The sequence below is a fragment of the Vigna unguiculata genome, chromosome 8, assembly GCF_004118075.2.
Source record: "Vigna unguiculata cultivar IT97K-499-35 chromosome 8, ASM411807v1, whole genome shotgun sequence".
Classification (NCBI taxonomy): domain Eukaryota; kingdom Viridiplantae; phylum Streptophyta; class Magnoliopsida; order Fabales; family Fabaceae; genus Vigna; species Vigna unguiculata.
In genome coordinates this window covers 223,597-241,970 of record NC_040286.1, presented here as the reverse complement: position 1 = coordinate 241,970, position 18,374 = coordinate 223,597, and the positions used below count along the sequence as shown (strand labels likewise).

General features: G+C 36.4%; 3 protein-coding genes across 4 annotated transcripts; 1 reads left to right on the top strand and 2 right to left on the bottom strand.

Moving 5' to 3' along the window:
• Positions 1-846: 846 nt before the first annotated feature.
• LOC114194667 (prolyl endopeptidase) lies at positions 847-5,038 on the top strand. Its single transcript, XM_028085027.1, has 11 exons — positions 847-1,139; positions 1,225-1,645; positions 1,737-1,807; positions 1,990-2,152; positions 2,649-3,242; positions 3,393-3,773; positions 3,876-3,951; positions 4,021-4,084; positions 4,281-4,416; positions 4,494-4,607; positions 4,700-5,038. Exons 1-11 carry the CDS (start codon positions 883-885, stop codon positions 4,763-4,765), a joined length of 2,343 nt encoding a protein of 780 aa, XP_027940828.1. The 5' UTR covers positions 847-882; the 3' UTR covers positions 4,766-5,038.
• A 138-nt stretch (positions 5,039-5,176) lies between these two features.
• On the bottom strand, positions 5,177-10,239 carry LOC114194669 (putative tRNA pseudouridine synthase Pus10). 2 transcript variants are annotated; one of them, XM_028085030.1, is made up of 15 exons: positions 10,019-10,239; positions 9,649-9,941; positions 9,392-9,512; positions 9,187-9,304; positions 8,248-8,312; positions 8,096-8,167; positions 7,577-7,645; positions 7,401-7,481; positions 7,207-7,326; positions 7,049-7,123; positions 6,844-6,924; positions 6,126-6,199; positions 5,957-6,017; positions 5,617-5,672; positions 5,177-5,528 (listed from the first exon to the last, which is right to left on the bottom strand). In XM_028085030.1, exons 1-15 carry the CDS (start codon positions 10,142-10,144, stop codon positions 5,447-5,449), a joined length of 1,494 nt encoding a protein of 497 aa, XP_027940831.1. In that variant the 5' UTR covers positions 10,145-10,239; the 3' UTR covers positions 5,177-5,446. The 2 variants fall into 2 exon arrangements, with proteins under 2 accessions (XP_027940831.1, XP_027940830.1); XM_028085029.1 differs by having other exon boundaries at positions 8,248-8,333; positions 10,019-10,238.
• Positions 10,240-10,817: 578 nt separating this feature from the next.
• On the bottom strand, positions 10,818-15,250 carry LOC114194668 (L-ascorbate oxidase homolog). The gene is made up of 8 exons (XM_028085028.1): positions 14,926-15,250; positions 14,736-14,845; positions 13,148-13,418; positions 12,657-12,759; positions 12,067-12,412; positions 11,620-11,985; positions 11,439-11,517; positions 10,818-11,356 (listed from the first exon to the last, which is right to left on the bottom strand). The coding sequence occupies exons 1-8, from the start codon at positions 15,058-15,060 to the stop codon at positions 11,144-11,146; spliced, it is 1,623 nt and encodes a 540-aa protein (XP_027940829.1). The 5' UTR covers positions 15,061-15,250; the 3' UTR covers positions 10,818-11,143.
• Positions 15,251-18,374: the final 3,124 nt, after the last annotated feature.

The following is an 18,374-nucleotide window of genomic DNA, read 5'->3' as shown; positions in this document are numbered from 1 at the left end:
TTTTTTTATGTATCAATATCAATGTTTCTTTAACTAATTAAATATTTAGATTTTGTCTTGATAAATTTAGAATAAAACATATAACATAAGAAATAAAACTATAAATAAAGTAAAATTATATTGTTAGTTAAAATCAATTCGATCCAATAAAAACATGTAAAGCTGAAAATTATTTTTGTTGGATTAAAATTTTAAATTTAGTTAAAAACAATCCTATTTTAACTAAATCAAACTAAAAAAAAGTATGAAATTTCATATATGAACTTATTACAGCACTCGTACTTATATAAATGGATATTGATAAAATTACCATATTATTTTTGTTTTATTCCTAGTCCTATATCTAAAATCTGTTCATTATCTTAATGATTTGTATGTTTATTAATTTTAAAAAGTTAGGTTGGAAAAGGTTTTTATAGTAAAGGTATAAACATGAAAAAAATATTAATTCTTTTACCGAAAAATAATAATTATGATGAAATATATTCTTAGGGAATTAAAAAGTAAATCACGACAATAAGTTGACTTTTATTTGAAAAACATTAACTGTTATAGTGACACAACTTTCCTTTCAGTAATTCCAAAATAATTAGCATTAGTTTATTATAAGTAAGTTAGGAGAAGAGACATTTGATAGTTATTTATATATTCCTTGGTTTGAAAATCGTAAGGGTGAGTGAAATGGTTACATTATGTTATAGACAAAATGGCGTCATCCATGGAACAGAACCAATGACATGTCCAGAACCTGCGACTAAAGTGAAAATTTGAAATTATTTTATTTATTTAAAAATAAGAAATAGGTTAATTTGATAAGTTGAGAAGAAGGAGAATATGAGAGGAATTATCTTCCTTCCGTGTAAAAAGTGGCATAACGAAAAAATGTTGTCATTTAGTCGCCACATTCTAAATCCTTGTACACAACATTCAAATCTCGCCTCCTTAAATTGGAGGACAACAACCTTAACCTTCCTCAAATCTCGTTCGTTTCCTATTCTTCTATCTTCTTCAATTGCCAACACCAAAACAATGGGTTCTCTTTCCGCTCTGCACCAACCAATCCAATATCCCGCTGCTCGCAGAGACGACTCCGTCGTTGACCACTTCCACGGGGTCAAGATTGCCGATCCTTACCGATGGTACGCAAATGCAACCAACTTCAGCATTGTATTACGTTTTCATTTTCATTTTCATTTTCATTTCGTTTTCATTTGGCTTTGTTAGGCTGGAGAATCCGGAGGCGGAGGAAGTGAAAGAGTTCGTGCAGAAACAGGTGGCGTTGACGGATTCGGTGCTGCAGAGGTGCGAGTGCAGGGAGAAGCTGTCGGAGAAGATAACGGAGCTCTTTGATAATCCTCGTTACAACGCTCCATTCCGGCGTGGGAATAAGTACTTTTACTTCCACAACACGGGTCTTCAGGCGCAGAGCGTGCTTTACTTGCAGCACAGTTTAGAGGCTGAGGCTGAGGTTTTGCTCGATCCCAATGCGCTCAGTGAAGATGGAACTGTCTCCCTCAACACATTCTCCGTCAGCAAAGATGCTGAGTTCTTGGCCTATGGACTTAGTTCCAGTGGTAGCGACTGGGTCACGATAAAAGTCATGCGTATTCAGGACAGGAGTGTTCAGCCTGATACTTTATCCTGGGTTAGCATTCATATCAGATTCGCAGAAACAATGTTGAAACTCTTGCTGAAAATAGTTCATATCAAGATCATGCTAATGATTGATGTTTCAGGTCAAGTTTTCCTCCATTAGTTGGACGCACGATAGCAAAGGTTTCTTTTACAGCCGCTATCCAGCTCCAAAGTATGTCATCTCTGTTCTCGTGTTCTTTCTAGGATTGAAATTTGAAATTGGTATTTGGTGTTATTAATGTTTACTTTTTGTAAATAACTTAAGCATAGTCATTCTCAGGGAGATGATGGTGGGGTTAGTTTCATATATCCTTGATTCGTAACTTGATTTGATTAGATTGGTTTGGTAAGTAGGGTTGGAGAAGTAGCAGATGCTGGGACTGAAACTAATTCGAACCTTCATCATGAACTCTGTTATCATTTTTTGGGTACTGATCAATCCGAAGACATTCTGTGTTGGAGAGATCCTGAGAATCCTAAATATATGTTTGGAGGAAGTGTTACCGAAGACGGGAAGGTACTCTTTCTGTCATTGCCTTGCAACTATTAAATATTATGTGTACATAAGATATGAAAATGTACTCCCTGTGTTATGTCGTTATTTTCCTCAAGGCTTTAGTAGTATTAATACCGAAGATGCGTCGTTGTTTATATCAAATGTATCATGTTAATGTGGACATATTTTTTTTTTTAATTGGTCTTTTTTAGTCATATCGTAACGTGAAGTCCTGGATCCTTAAACTTTGAAATGTTCTAATTATTGTCAGAAGAACGATTAAGCAATCCACTGTCATGTAATATCTACCTCCGGTAGAATGAACTACGTTTTTTTTTTCTTTTTTCTTTCGTATGTTTTTTGTAAGAGCTAATGTTAAATTCATAGCATTGCAAGTCAGACGTGGTAGTATTGGGCATAATATGATTTTCCTTTGTCAAGGGGCATTACTGTGACGATGTATGCATATGATACTAAATTTCCTAAAAACTGGCTTGTTTTTTTGTTGATTGTGCAGTATGTTCTTCTCTATATTGATGAAGGGTGTGATCCAGTTAACAAGCTTTACTATTATGACCTGTCTGAACTTCCAAACGGGCTGGAAAGTTTTCGGAATGAAAATTCCCTCCTTCCATTTGTCAAGCTTGTTGATAAATTCGATGGACAATATCATGCCATTGTAAATGACGACACTTTATTTACATTTTTAACTAATAAAGATGCTCCAAAATACAAAGTAGTTCGAGTAGATTTGAAAGAACCAAATGCTTGGACTGATGTTATCGAAGAGTCTGAAAAAGATGTGCTTGAGTCAGCACGTGCTGTAAATGGTAACCAACTTATTGTGAGCTACTTGAGTGATGTGAAATATGTTCTGCAAGTCAGAGACTTGGAAACAGGTTCCTTGCAACATCAATTACCAATTGACATTGGCACAGTCAGTGAAATTTCTGGGCGGCGTGAGGATTCCGAGGTTTTCATTGGTTTTACAAGTTTTTTGACTCCTGGAATCATATATCAGTGCGACCTGAGAACACAAGTTCCTGATATGAAGATATTTCGTGAGATTGTTGTCCCTGGGTTTGACCGCTCCGAGTTTCATGTCAATCAGGTAAAAGAAAAAGAAAGAAACATTCACTGAAGCTCAGATGAGTTCTCCTTTGTTTGTCTATTTCACATGTCATGGGTATGGGTGTTGACGTCTCTTAGAACCTGTGCTGTTTATTATGTTCTATTCTCTAATGTACCTTAAAAATTTCAGGTTTTTGTGCCTAGTAAAGACGGTACCAAGGTTCCGATGTTTATTGTTGGCAGAAAGGATATTGTTTTGGATGGTTCACACCCTTGTCTGCTATATGGATACGGTGGCTTTAACGTCAGTCTTACACCATATTTCAGCATCAGTCGTACTGTACTGGCGAGACATTTAGGCGTTGTTTTCTGCATAGCAAATATTCGTGGTGGTGGAGAATATGGAGAGGATTGGCACAAAGCTGGCTCCCTTGCCAACAAGCAAAACTGCTTTGATGACTTCATTGCAGCAGCCGAATACCTTGTATCTTCTGGTTACACCCAACCCAAAAAGTTATGTATCGAGGGTGGAAGCAATGGTGGACTTCTTGTTGGTGCTTGCATAAATCAAGTATGATTCATTTGCCATTTCTTGTGTTTGGTCCTCTGATATTTTGTTAGTGCATTTTTATTGAGTTTGCTGTATTTCTAACCTCTCCCAATTTGTGAGCAGAGACCTGATCTCTTTGGTTGTGCGCTGGCTCATGTTGGTGTTATGGACATGCTACGGTTTCACAAATTTACAATAGGTTTGTTTTGTTCTGTTTTCTCGACTATAGTGTTATTTTGTATCATACTGATATGTTTCTGTTATTCAGGTCATGCTTGGACCACAGATTATGGTTGTTCAGACAAGGAGGAAGAATTTCATTGGCTAATCAAGTGAGCATGGTTATACGTATCATGAAATATAACAATATTTTTATATTTTGAGTGCAAATATGATGTTTCTGTTAATAATATTTATTTATTTATTTTAGTGATGATTTGTATGGGGGCAGCGTGTAAGTAGTGTGGATACTGCGGGCAATATTAAACATTGAGTATCGTTATGATTTTCTACAATACCTTGTTTTAGGTACTCACCATTGCATAACGTCCAGAGACCTTGGGAAAAGCATCCTAATCAGTCAATTCAGTACCCATCAACAATGCTGTTGACTGCTGATCATGATGATCGTGTTGTGCCATTGCATTCATTAAAGCTATTGGCAGTAAGTCTGTTTTTCATAGCTCAATTATTTTTGGGTGGTGCTGCCCTCTTTGACTGGTATTTTTGAGTTATTTTCAGACCTTGCAGTATGTCCTCGTTACTAGTGTTGATAAAAGTCCCCAGACAAACCCTATAATTGGTCGCATTGAGTGCAAGGCTGGGCATGGTGCAGGGCGTCCTACAAAGAAAATGGTAATAGATACGGATCTGGTTATTTTTTAACTTCTATTCCCATTGTTTATTGCTGTACGTCGTTTTTAAGTTTTATTAGTTGGTAACCGCAGATAGATGAAGCTGCTGACCGGTACAGTTTCATGGCCAAAATGTTAGATGCACATTGGATTGAGTAGATATAGATAGAGGGTAGTGAAACACCTTGAAAACAAAGGAACTGCATTGGTGGACAGCAGGACAAATCCTTGTGATTTCACTTTTTGGGGTAGGCCAACCCACGTAAAGTGTCGTAGTAGTATCATTACAAAATGTTACCAACTATGTTGTATATGATCCTGTTTTATTCAAATGGAGGTAGGGACCTCTGTTGAAACACGTAAGAGCATTGCTTTTTTTTAAACATTAACATCGAACACGATTCCATTTACTAGTGGTTCATATTATTATTATTATGTGTAATTTCAGAGAATAAAACCAAACATGACTAACTTTACACAATCCTGATATTATGCGACATCCAATTAAATTGCACAGCAAGTTGTTTAAAATGTTACGTTCAAAAGTAATTATACTTTACAATCTACATAAAACCTTAACAAATAATTCTTTTCAAAAAATCAATTCTACACAAATTCAAACTAAACTAACCGTAAACCTACATCATAAAGTTGTAATAATTAGGACTCCTTTTTTCTACGTTGCTCAAGGGCACTAATGTAAGGGGAACGAAATAAGAGGGTAGTCTGTACGAAAAGATACACTACTGGAAGTAGCTCTACTTGAAGATGCACATGTGTCTATCTCTCATCATAGTACTGCCCACTCCAAAGTCTAGCAGCCATGATTTAAAATCGGATTTATGTCAGGAAACATTCCATTTTTATGTCTGTGACATCAAGTTGCAAAATTTCAGCTCTGCAACCCAAAATTGATCCAATGCTGCAAAACCACAGTAAATAAGGCACTTGACAACATGGTAACGTGTTCCAAATAAATTCCCATAAATTGAAAGTATCGTATCTCGTACCTAGGATGGGTGCGTCCAAGATCTCCATGAACAAATTCCTTGATATAGGTCCCAGCCTGTAAAAGTACAAACTTATTATGCACTCAGAAGACAGAAGTGGTAGTTACATGGCCTATGTAATAAATCCTTTATGTCCACCCATAAATTCTTTTGCATGGCCTCTGTAATATTTACTTGACAAATATTGTTCACCATTCATTTCCAATAAAATGTAAAAAGTATATAGACCATGGAGTTATAAAGTTTGAGGTGCTAAAACTTGAAACCATAACTTAAGCTCCGTTTAAAAAGTAGTTCAGTCACTGAAACTTCATTTATATAAGGGATAATATAAGATTACCTGTGTACATAGGTGCAGAAGAAAATATTGGGAACTTCCAGCAATTGCCTCTATTTTCATCCTAAGATTTGAGAAACAGTAAGGGGTGGTGAAATTTCAGACACGTATCTGAATGCAGCTTTTATATAGTAAACGTAGCATATAACTATCAATATATAGGAGATCCTACCAATGAATAATCTTTTCCCGTTCTAAAGGACTGCGACGATGTAGCACCCTTATTGGGGTCCGCTGCAAAACTTTCTGCTCAAATAAGAAAGAAATTCTGGTTACCACATTTACAAATTAAAACAAAAGCTATTATTAAATGCAAAAAATCCAGCGAGCATGATCCAAAGAGAGAAAAGGTGACAGGCCGTGGTTGACCCACCCAGGTCAATACAAGGAAAAAGTGAGGAACGAAGTTGATAAGGCAAGAGGGTAAACTGGAAGGTAAGGACAATGGAGGAGTCACAGCAATGGGAGGGGTGGTTAGGATAGGAGGGAGCATGGAGAGCAAACTGAATGACCAGGTTGCAAATTTAGGCTGGAAAGGGTAATTCTAGCCTGATTGGGAAGTGTATAGAGTAGACAAGGAGGGGAATATGAGAGAAGTGGGTTTGTATAGAGAAGATTTTAGAGGGTGAAGCTTAGGAAGGCTTCTACCTCAGGAGGAACTAAATTGACATCCATATAGAAGTACATAATGGATAAATCAAAGGCTTAAATGACATAAATACAATCAGATGCGTTACAAAAACAGACATGCATGTCGTAGAGCTACTCAGCGAAAGTCAAATGACGCAGATACAAAAAACAACACGGTTTATGCTTTTTTACGTTTAAGTTAAACATTTAATACAAAATGCATGTTTGATAACAAGTAATACACACAACATAAAGCTTACCAAATCCTTGTGTGAAGAAATACATTGAAAATCTTCATCCTTTAGAGGACGAGATATCCACACTAAAGCAGCATATTGTTTCTACATAGTTGTAAGATTGTAATTGTTAGGACGCATATATAGATAAAACAATGGATGAATGAAAGCTGTAAGAGATCAACAAAGAAATAAAAGTAACTAGTTATTAAGAATCTAGATGAAAGACCTGCTTCTCTGCTTCACCTTCACGCATAAGGTCCCAGCCTTCACTACCAACAAGTTTCAGATTTTTCACCCTAACCTACACAAACATATGATATTATGAATTTAGTAATCATGAAATAAAAAGATAGAGAAACATCACCAGTTCAGCCGCAGCATTACCAATTTATTCTCCATGTTATTTATCTTTCTCTCTACATCTTTTACAAACAGTTCAGATGGGATATGCCGTGCATTTTGCACCTCAACAAGAAAGGGCCTGCCTGGACCCAACATTCGGACCTAGAACAGTTCCATATCAGATAAGTTCATTCATTGATAAACTTTTTAAAAGGACACAACCATAAATTCAGTACATCGATATCTTCTCTGCCTGCAGCGTGAAACTTAAAACTATCACCTTGGCAGGCTTGGAGGATTTTTCCACCAATTATTTCCTACAATGATTTAAAGCATTGTTGTCACCTTTCACAATCAACATTAAAAGGAAACATAAAAGACAACAGCTATTGCCAGGAAGAATAGACAGTACTTCAACCGAGGCTTCTCCCATTCTTTCATCATCAATGATCCAGCATGTTTGACTCACATTCCGTGAATACTGCCATGAAAGTAAACACATAAATTTGAATTTGCACAAGAAATATTCACTCTTTGTCTATCATTGGTTTGGAAATTATAGTTATATGATTATATCTAGACCAAATAAAGGAAATTATATTCCATTACATAAAGAATCTATTTTTTGTGTGAGAATTGATCAATTAATTTATTTCACCTATACATGGGAAAGTGCATAAAGCGAACTTGCAGTTTACATTAAGTATCACATAAATACCTCCACATATTCAATATGTCTATCATGCCATATGACATATCAGAACATGTAAAACTGTAAGTGTGGCATTTGGATAAAGAAATGCAACATTTATGATGTCTTAAAACATTGCTGGAGTAAAAAACATGTATGCCATTGATACATGTAATGACTTCAGAATGCCAGTCCAAATGTCCAATTAGGAAGATTGGGGGAGGATAACAAATTCATTACCTTCAGGTATCTTCCACCAAAATAGAAAGGCGTCCTGTAGCAATAGAAAGTAAAATGGCAAGGCTCGTTTGCCTTAAAAGAAAGGAAAGCAAAGTTAGCGATAGAATCATAGAAAATCTAAATAGCAAAATAGACAATGAATTCAAATTGACCTTTTCTAGCAAGAATTCACAGCCGTCAGAGGAATCATTCTCAAGTGAATTGCCAACAGGTATTTCTGCAACAACATTGGACTCTCCTATAAAATATTAAAATAAAATGAAATGGTTGATGTAAGAAACTGTAAAATCACAGGCAGTGTTTGTATACACCTCAGACCTATAGACAATCCAACCATATGTTAGAGCCAAAAACTAGTCAAATTTAAAGGAAATCAATCTTATGGCACTTTTTCTACCAGAAAAAGAAAAAGGCTGCAGTGTCCAAAAGGTCAATGAAAAGTGTAAAATCAAAGGCAATGTCTGTCTACACCTTAGACATATAGACAATCTAAGCATATGTTACAGCCAAAAACTAGTCAAAGGAAAACAAAATAAATCTAAGAATATGTTTCAGAGTCCAAAAGGTCAATCAATGAAAACTCATGGGAAAATGGGACCAGCTATATAATGGTTATTGGTTACATAATAAGATGTTAATTTTTAAAGTGCAGAAATTCTGAAGCTCAATGAATGGCAGTCCCTTTAATGTACAGGGAATACTCCTCACAGTAATCAGTCAATAGTAACCATTGGTTTATTGCAAAGCATGCTTCCAGAGGAAAACTAGCATAACTATAAAATAAACAATTCCTTTGTCTGGAATAGAATTTCATTATAGCGGTATTATACTTTGAAAAAGGTTATTCACCGGCACAAAAGGTAATATCAATGCAAGAGAAATCCATTTTATTAACATATCACAATACTCAAGAATTCGTTGGTTTTTACTTTGTCCTGAATTCTGAAACAGTCAGACTGAAAGGCACAATACTGTACGCAACCACAAAGTAACAGCTCAATTTCATGCGTCAATGTCAGATGTTCTCAGTTTCTTCATAAAAACAGCAACTAAAAAACAACACACAGGATCAATAATAAACTTGGGCATGCCTATTTTTCTTCTCTTGCAAGTCTCGGCACTATCTGACCGGTTCTGATCCCCCTTCGATGCTTTTGTGTGAGTGTAGGTCAAACGAATGCGGAAAGGGCCCATACTCGATTTACATTCCTGCAAAAATAAATTTCTGTAAAGGGTCATTGGAAAACAAATGGACCAAAACATAAACCTCTTGACTGAAACGAAAAAATGACTGACCAGAAGATTTTCAAGAGGATATATTAGAGAAAATTTTAAGGCATCCTTTGTAGATATGCATCCAGTGTGCAAGTTTTCTTGGAACCAAGATTGAGACCCGAATTTGGTTTTCATATATGAGCTACAAAATTAAACAAATATAAGACACTCCTATGAATATTAAACGCGAAGGCAAACAATAGTAATAAGGAGGAATAGAAAGGCACAAGTACAAATACAAAAATAAAAAGTAAAGGAGCATGAAGTAGAATTGTAACCGAAGAGAGTTATCATTGCTGAGAATGATCGGTGGGATGGAAACTTCAAGGGAAAAGGTATGGAACTGATAGGCGTGTCGTTTAACGGTGTCAGCAATGAGAAGTGGGAGGTTCTGATTTTGAAGGAGGGTTTGGGTGTCGTCTGAATAATATGTGAACTGCAGAATACCGAAGCAAAGTGTGCAAAGTTGATGTGTGGTGGCGGAGAGTGAAGAGACAGAAGAAAGGGAAGGAGAAGAAGCGTAGACGCGGCCTTGGAGGCCGAAGAGGCGAAAGATGCAACGGGCGCATACCTGTGATGTGATGTGAAATAGCAGTTAGCAGAAGAGAAAGAAGAGAGAGAGAATGAAGATGAATTACAAAAACTGACCCCTTCGGACAGCAACTCCTTCACGGCGTCGGAGGGTAAATCCCGCACCGATTCTGATACCGATTCTTCTTCTCCTTCTTCTTCACCCAAATGCTTCATGCTTTCTTCCTGCTTATGCTCCTCCATTCTCAATAACCTACTTGCTTCACTGCACACTCCACACAAACACCTTCACTGCGCGGGTTTACCTATTTTTCGATTTTGTTACTTCAGATTTTTAAATTAACTTCCCTTTCTTATTGTGCTTCCTTTTATTTATATTTTCTCCTCAACACATTTTTCCTATGTTTTTATATTTGGTTTTCAATAAACAGTTAATTAATTTTATTTGTATTCAAATTCTAAAATCTATTTTTCAATATTCAAATTTATAAAGCGCATTAAACAAACCTAATGATTAGCAAATTAAAAGTTAAAACCTAGGAATAAACCACCAAATTAATAAAAGCTAAATTATATTTTTTTTTCTTTTTAATTCTTATATCTAATTTTGGTCTTTCTATTTTAATTTTTTGTGAGTTCAATCTCCATCCAAATTTAAATATATATTTATTTCATGTATTTTAAACATTTAAATTAATTAAATGATTTCTCGATGGAGTGTAATTTCTGCCACTATCTATCAATATTGCCTTTGTAATCAGTGGCTACTTATGCTAATTTAGTTTCAGAAAATGCTTAATTTTCACAATGACAAATATATCATCCGTCTATACCTTCTCTGCCATGGTATCGATGATGGCTAATGACTTGGTTTGAAAGATTAATATTAAAGTTGTGTGTTTGGACACGTAAAATGTAAAGGAATACAAGTGCTCTCACTATTTTCAATCCATCTGAGAAGAAACTACCAATGCTGAATGAATTACACTTGCCACCACCTAAATGCCAATATTAATATGCAATAAAAACAGTAAATTCGGAAAATTACAAAGAGAATAGAATATTGTTTCTTTCTTCTTCTTTTTTCTGGGAAAGAATTAACGTGACCTCGAGCTGGGGTCACCTGTGGCTTAAATCATACATGTCCGTCGTAATCATACCATCAATAATAACATAAATTACCCAAACAAATAAATTCAAAAATCGGAAGCAGAAAAGTAAACTGCTTTTGATATTGGCAGCTCAAAGGGGTCGAGTGTGTCTCCCACTTGCTCTACCACAAAGCAGTGCATTCTTGGGAACAGGATATTCATCTCTGATTGAGGTTGATGTTGTATAAACGCGCATGTAAAACTGTTGACCAAGGTATTGCCGTGCCCAAAATTCAGATCTCAAGTTCCACATTCCCACATTGTCAAGAGCAATATAGATAGCAGTCCATGACTTGGGATATACCTGCATGCACCAATAACCACATTATCAAATATTTTGATCAGTAAATACTCTTTTGTTGAGACAGAATGCCTATTATTCGCACCTGAGTGGTGGACCGCGAAACTGCATCGCGAAGATTGTACTGGTTCCTGCTAGCAGCTGTCCACTGTCCTCCGTCCATACTACGCATAAACACACCATAAACGTTTCACAACTTATGGTGGCGAACAAGAAGTTGACCAAGTATATGAATGAATAATGGTAGATGAGCGATGATGACTCACCCAACCACAAAGAAAGAGTAGCCATCGAGATGATAGCTCTGAATGACGTCTTCGTCGTTTTGGATGACAATCTCCACAAATGTTCTGTAGTCGGTTTGCAAAACAGATGTGTCAAGGTAAATGCCACCACCAGTGGGCCTGTCAGAAATGCTTCCGACACGGAAAACACCTGAGATTTTGAAGTAGTCGGCGAGCTTAAGAGGAGTGTCTGGAGCAAGGTAAGAGACGCTGTTGATTCCGTATCTTTGTTTGCCGTTCACTATACCAGCTGAACTCGACAGTATGATGGTCCTCGTCGTGTTTATCAGACCGTAGTGGTACGATCCTTGCGGGTTCGGCCTTGGTCCACTTGCTGTCAGGTTCGTCCTGAAACAACCATTTAGGTTCCTCAGCTTCACTGCATAGCGCATAAACAAAAGTAACGAATTTGACAAAAAAAGAAGATACCTGATGGAGCGGGCCTGGTTGAGAGACCAATCAATCTGAATGGTAGGTCCACCAGGGGGTGGGCCTGATACTGGGCCTGCGGAGTTGCTGTAGCGAAGAATGGCAGTGGAGGTGAGAACTGTAGATGTAAATCGAGAAGAAACCACGATGTAATAGTCCTGAGCGGGTTGATCCGCAGTGACCAGAACAGAGTAAGACTGGCCCACGTGCACGTCAAGAGATGAGTAGGTTGTTTGAACCGTGTGCGTTCCTTCCACTTCTACCAGCTTTAATTTGTGGTTCTGTATGCGGAAATTCAGGGAATTTTCCAACCCCACATTTGATATTCTCAGCCTGTACGTTTTTCCTGCGTGTGCCCCGAAACATACGTTATTTATTTCTCTCATAAATTACTCTGGCTTAGGTTATGTACAACTTTGTTTTTACTTCAATAGTGGAAACAACGATGATCTTTATCGTGAATAAGACAAAAGAGCTCATGTAATGTAGACATGGGATGAGCAAAGCTAAACACATTTATATGAATCGTGTTTAACAAGTTGCAGGAGAAGGTTGTTCGATTTTAAGTGATCTGATTTACGCATGCATACCTTGTTCCACATTGAAAGATGCTCCGTTAGAGCCACGACCATTGATGAGGATTCCATCAGGGAAAGGCAGCTTGCTACCTCCATCAAGAATAGCCCGCAAATCCTGTGAAAAAAAAAAAAAAAACACAAGGGTCACCATTTATCCAATCCCTGATTAATATTTCAAACAACAGAAAAGTTCAACATAATAGAAACACTTTTTTTATTTAACCAAGAAGTTGATTTGCTTAAGAGACACAAATGTCAAAAAGAAGTGTTTTTTTTTTTTTAAGCGGCTATTCCCTTCCAACGACATTTGGCAGCTAGCAAGCACCTACCACCCAATAATAGTAAGATGAGTGAGAGAGTAATGCATGGAGAAAGTTAGTTGGGATTTGAATTGAGGCGCACATAGGGAGGTGCAAGAGAATTGACAGGTAGTGAGGAGATTAGTTGTGGGGTATTATTGCAAGCATGTGGAGGGCAGAGAGAGGAGAAAAAAATGATGGTACCGTGTGGTTCAACTTGTACCAATCTCCAATGAGGACAGTGTAATCACCGGCGGGATCGTCGAAAGGGACTGGAATTCTGGGTCTGCTCAAAATCCTAATACCTCCGAATCCACCCGCGGCTTTGTGGAATGCAAGAGATGGGAAATAGTAGAAGCTTCCAATCTGATCCTTCACCTGAAGTATGTATGTGAAGTTCCCTCCCGGTGGAATCGGACACGTTGTTCCCGAAACCCCGTCTTCGAAGGAGTTCCTCCTCTGCTGCACACCGTTCCTGTGTTTTCCAATCAACCACCATTACTATACATGTAACATATATATATATATATATATATATATATATATATATATATATATATATATATATATATATATATATATATATATATATATATTTCTTTTCTTTTAATTCTTCAAGCATGCCAGATATAACGTTTCTTTCATTAGATTACTTTATTTCGGAAGCGTGGATTTAATGCTTCTTAATGAATGGATTGGTTGGAGGTGAAGTTAATTGAAGAAGTAAAGGTCTCTGTTTTGAGTGGCAAAAAGAAAAATCAAGTGATAATCAATCTCCAGCGGAGAACAGCGAAGCATAGATAAGTAATTGGGCCCACAATATAAATTATTGGCTTCTTAGCTAAGCAATTACAGAAAATCAAACTCATAATCATACACTGTTTCGCCTTCTTCATTGTGATTTGCAAAGCTACTTTTATGGAATCATAGATCTAAAACGATCACCATCTTTCATCTGCTACAATAATCCCCTAAATATTTTTCTCTTTCGGTGCCAACATAAAAAAAAAAAAAAAATCTATTTCTATCACAGGAATCAATTTCTTTTCACTCAAATCAACTCATTCTGAACATAATGATCCACGGAGGTCTTCTGTTCGATCAATTTTTCAATGGATTTAGTTTTTTATAACTTAATTATTTTGAAACTATCTTAGGAATTATACATATCAAATTGTAATGTTCCAGTCAAGTAATTTCATAGGCCGTGTTTACTTATATTTTAAAAAATATACAGTGTATATGCTAAATTAAATAAATTCAAATTTTCTAAAACGTTTATTATAGATTGAAGTTCTAATTTAACAATTTAGATTATTGAAATTTAAGATATAACGAAAATGAATTTCGCGTGTATCTGAAAATATTCATCTTCTTAACTGTTTATATATGATAAACCAGTAGGCTGATATCATTCATAATACTTGTTTAGTAGACAAGTCTATAAATTTTTATAAAGTCTTTACATATAATATAAAAATAATTTACAAATGTTAAATTAAATCAGTTCAATTTACATATAATATGAGCTTTCAAAAAATGCAATTAGTGATAACATTATATAGCTATATGTATATCTATTTTATCCAAAATGTGGTATCAAAGGATTGAAGAGTTAGCTTAATGGAATTGAATACGTATTGAGAAACATAAATAATAAATAAATAACAGTAACTTGTTTGATTGTGATATTTTTATAAATAGAGATGAGATCTGTTAAGGCATTCTCTGAGGTAGAAGATTTGGAGTTGGAATCGAATGGAAAGAAAGCATAAGAAGTATCGATTATTACCAGGATAGGAGAAAGGGTTGGTCCAAACTGTTGAAGACATTGATGATGAGGTTGTCGTTGGTAACAGAATGAATGTCTGGACCTGGGAATTGACCGTTGATAAGTATTCCCTGTATGTGTATGCGTGATACATACGAATGAGATCCTCCAACACAACACAAATATACGAAACATAGGAAGAGAGAAGAACCTGTTGGCGAACACCAAGTGGATAAATGTCTCCGTAAGTAACATTCCAGTTGAAGAACCTGTACGGATCTTCAGCGACAGCAACCATGGCAAACAGAGAAAAACACAGCACAACCGCCATGTTGAGCGACATCATCGCTCTATGCTTCCTCTGCTAATGAATGAACACAAGAGAGAGAGAAAGAGAGAGAGAGTAATGGAGCCACTAGGGATGGATTCACATTTAAACTGAAGTGCAGTGGGACAGAGAGAGAGAAAGAGAGAGAAGAAACCCGACTTCTCTCAAATCAATATAGCCGTAAAGGGTAAAATCAAAAAACAGAGGAAAAGTTGGTAGCCCACGCTAATATTATTCTTTCTTTCTTTTCTCTACAACCATCCACACCAATTAAAAAAATTAACCAACAGGCAAAACTTCACTTTTTTATATCAGACAATAGTTTTAAGTGTATTTAAATCATTTAAAAGTGTTGCATTCAGAAGAAAAATGAGGAAAGATTGTTGAAATGCATGAAGCGTTTCTGAAAGTGGTGATACATAGAGAGAGAAATTTAATTAGTTAGAAAAGGGGAGAAGAGAAGCGACAGGGGTGTCGGTGGCGGGTCCTAGGATGCAATGAAAATTTGAATCATGTGTTGTGTTGTGTTGTTGTGTAGTGTGACCCAACTCAACACAACCCACATGGGCTCCTCATTCTGCACACAACTGTGCCTAGTAATTGCTTTTGTTTTCACTTCCAACACACAACTTCACGTGTCAATTTTATACGTAAAATTTTCAATCACAAAAAAGAACATGTTCTTTTCACATTAGCTACTTCTGAAAACATGCTGAAACCTCCTTTCACCAATCAACCTTTTTACCCTATCTTATTCTAAAACCTCAAAGTCAAATACACACTTATTTCCCCGCTTATTGTGGTGTTGGAATCTTCTTTAGACACCTAATGTGTTGCCAGATGTTAAATAAACTAACTTAAATTACTAGCCACTACTCACTACCCATTTTCCTTCCACTTTCTATGGTTTACTTCTTATCCTTATGAGTGTGGGTTGAGTTTTGAATGCACATGTCTGGTTTGAGTGAGTCAAGTAATACAGTATTATGAGGAATTAAGAATAGGTGAATCTGTCTTTTAGTGACAGTAGGCCATGTACTGCAAAATAAGGTACTGTACACACAGTGAAGGCTCACTCACATGCCAACTATAGCACTGCAAATTATTCACACCTACCTCACTTTTCGTTTTCCACCCCACTACTTGTACATACACTACATACCAAAAATAGAATATTAGTTTTCCTTACAATTTTATTTTCACGATAAACAACCCCTTTTCTAACCTATGCAAAACTTATAAGATAAAAAAATATTGGTTGATACAGAAAGGTAGATCTCCCGTTAGAAGGTAATAATCTTCTATTTTGAAATTCTTTTTAGAAAGGGTTCATGAATAAACTTTGTTTTATTAAATTTCAAAACTAAGTTATATCGGCAATACTTTTTATAGAATGAATTTTACTATTTGAGAATCACAGTTAGACAAACGAGTGAATGCACCAAATACAGGAAAAAAAAACAAGAATGATTAATAGTTAGATTAATAAATTAATTTTTTTATATTTATACAATACATGAATAAAATAAAACGACTAAATCATCTATGTTACAACCTATCTCTTATATTTTTAAAATCTAAGGTTGTGTTTGTTTGAAATACATTCATTACTTGCAAGGAAGAACAATGATGAATTAGAAGGTGAGATGCATGTTCGTTTTAGTACATGTGAGAGCAAGGAAAGGTGATGATTTGCAGGATGGGATGATTTTTCAATCTTGCGTTCATGAAGGTGATTTGAGGGTATACCTTATGTAAATATCATTTTACCCTACATTATTCAATGGTCTGTGTGAGATTCCCTACACAGCAAGATAGTAGTGAAGACATGAAGGTCATGGTTCATGGTTGAAGATGTAAAGAACTCTTTTGTTGATGGAGAAAAAAGGATTCAAGAAGGTGGAACCAAGACACTAACGTGAAGAGGGATCCAATCCCATCACCTTGGATCCAATCCAACAGAGCATGATGAGAGATGGATTCGATCCTAACCTGTTTGGAACCAATCCATGAGTGTATGAGTGAGAGGCAAATCCGATTAATGAGCTTTGTATCCGATCCATTGGAGAGTGGATCCAATCCCAACTTTGGTGGAATTGATCCACACACTTCTTTGTTGCATGCATTGAGGTTTTGGATGTTGTTGAACCCATTCCAGTTCACTTATGGTGCTACTTATATGAAGGTCAAGTCAACATTAGAAAAGTTAACTTTAAGAAATGAAAATTAAAGACAAGAAAGATGATTAAAGGCCTCCCTTCTAGTTATATTCCTTGTGATTCTCCTTGGAAGGTCCTTAATGCTCTTGAGGAGTCATGGGCTCATAATCTTCCCTTTATAGAGAGAATTCGACTACAAATTTGCAAAATCACTTCCTTAAAGAAGACATTTGTAATGAATCTTATATCATCTACCTTGTTGCATGGAATAAAATGAACCATATTAGGAACCTTATCAAAGACCACAAATATAGAGTCCTTACCTTTCCATGTCCTTGGAAGCCCTAGTATGAAATTGTTCTTGTCGACGAGTTGAACGATGGCCGACGAGTCAGCCATTCACTTCCTATGTGCGATGAGCACGAGATTTAGGAAGTTGTTGAAGTAATTTCAATCAGCGTCAAGATAATGCGTAATTTTTATGATGCCTTCTTCTACTCCACATGCAATTCGAGATTGTTTCTCTCTTATATTCAAATTGCCCATACTTTGCTCCTAACTTCCCTGGATCCGTGAGCACGATCTAGAGTGCGAAGGCTGAAGCGGTGTTGATTCCTACATGCAAGGCGATCGTTGGCATGTCTTCTGCGCCAAAGACAGATTCAAGTTGGATTGGGCTTCACATTGTTATAACGAAGTTGGGCCTGGATGTGGGACCCTAGTCTGGGGAAGGTTGGGCTTGGACGTTACTCGTCATTATAGATTGAGATAGGACATGGTCAAGATTAAATCGGGGTCGAAGCCCAGATCGACCTGTCATCGGGTGCGCTGGGACAAAAATCCATTGAAATGTCTATCCAAGACAAAAAAAAGGCATGGGTAAAAGAATGTAAAGGCCATGGAGATAAGCCTTAAACTTGGCCTTCTTGCATACTATTCAACTCTAATAATGGCTCTCAACACGCTTCCTCATATGAGGCAAAAAGCAGTGTTTTTCCAAGACTTAAAAAAGTCTTTATGGCCCTAAAGTGCCCCACTAAAATCTACTCATGTGCCTCTATAATGAGTGGTGCTCTTAAAGAACCTTTGGGTATCCAAAGTCTCTTACAATTAAAAAGATAGTCATGATAGAGGTAAAATTATTTTCCTGCCCTCAAGTGACACGTACTATGA

What these genes read in the sequence shown, in the direction of transcription:
- LOC114194668 (XM_028085028.1), bottom strand. Translation starts at nt 15,060, where the DNA reads ATGATGTCGCTCAACATGGCGGTTGTGCTGTGTTTTTCTCTGTTTGCC. An exon ending in ATCTTTCAATGTGGAACAAG is followed by an intron (nt 12,413 to 12,656) that starts GTATGCATGCGT and finishes GGGCACACGCAG; the next exon opens with GAAAAACGTACAGGCTGAGA. An exon ending in TACTCTTTCTTTGTGGTTGG is followed by an intron (nt 11,518 to 11,619) that starts GTGAGTCATCAT and finishes GTTTATGCGTAG; the next exon opens with TATGGACGGAGGACAGTGGA.
- LOC114194667 (XM_028085027.1), top strand. Translation starts at nt 883, where the DNA reads ATGTTGTCATTTAGTCGCCACATTCTAAATCCTTGTACACAACATTCA. An exon ending in GTTTCACAAATTTACAATAG is followed by an intron (nt 3,952 to 4,020) that starts GTTTGTTTTGTT and finishes TCTGTTATTCAG; the next exon opens with GTCATGCTTGGACCACAGAT. An exon ending in ATTCATTAAAGCTATTGGCA is followed by an intron (nt 4,417 to 4,493) that starts GTAAGTCTGTTT and finishes AGTTATTTTCAG; the next exon opens with ACCTTGCAGTATGTCCTCGT.
- LOC114194669 (XM_028085029.1), bottom strand. Translation starts at nt 10,144, where the DNA reads ATGGAGGAGCATAAGCAGGAAGAAAGCATGAAGCATTTGGGTGAAGAA. An exon ending in TTTCTTCACACAAGGATTTG is followed by an intron (nt 6,200 to 6,843) that starts GTAAGCTTTATG and finishes TTATTTGAGCAG; the next exon opens with AAAGTTTTGCAGCGGACCCC. An exon ending in CGGGAAAAGATTATTCATTG is followed by an intron (nt 6,018 to 6,125) that starts GTAGGATCTCCT and finishes CTCAAATCTTAG; the next exon opens with GATGAAAATAGAGGCAATTG.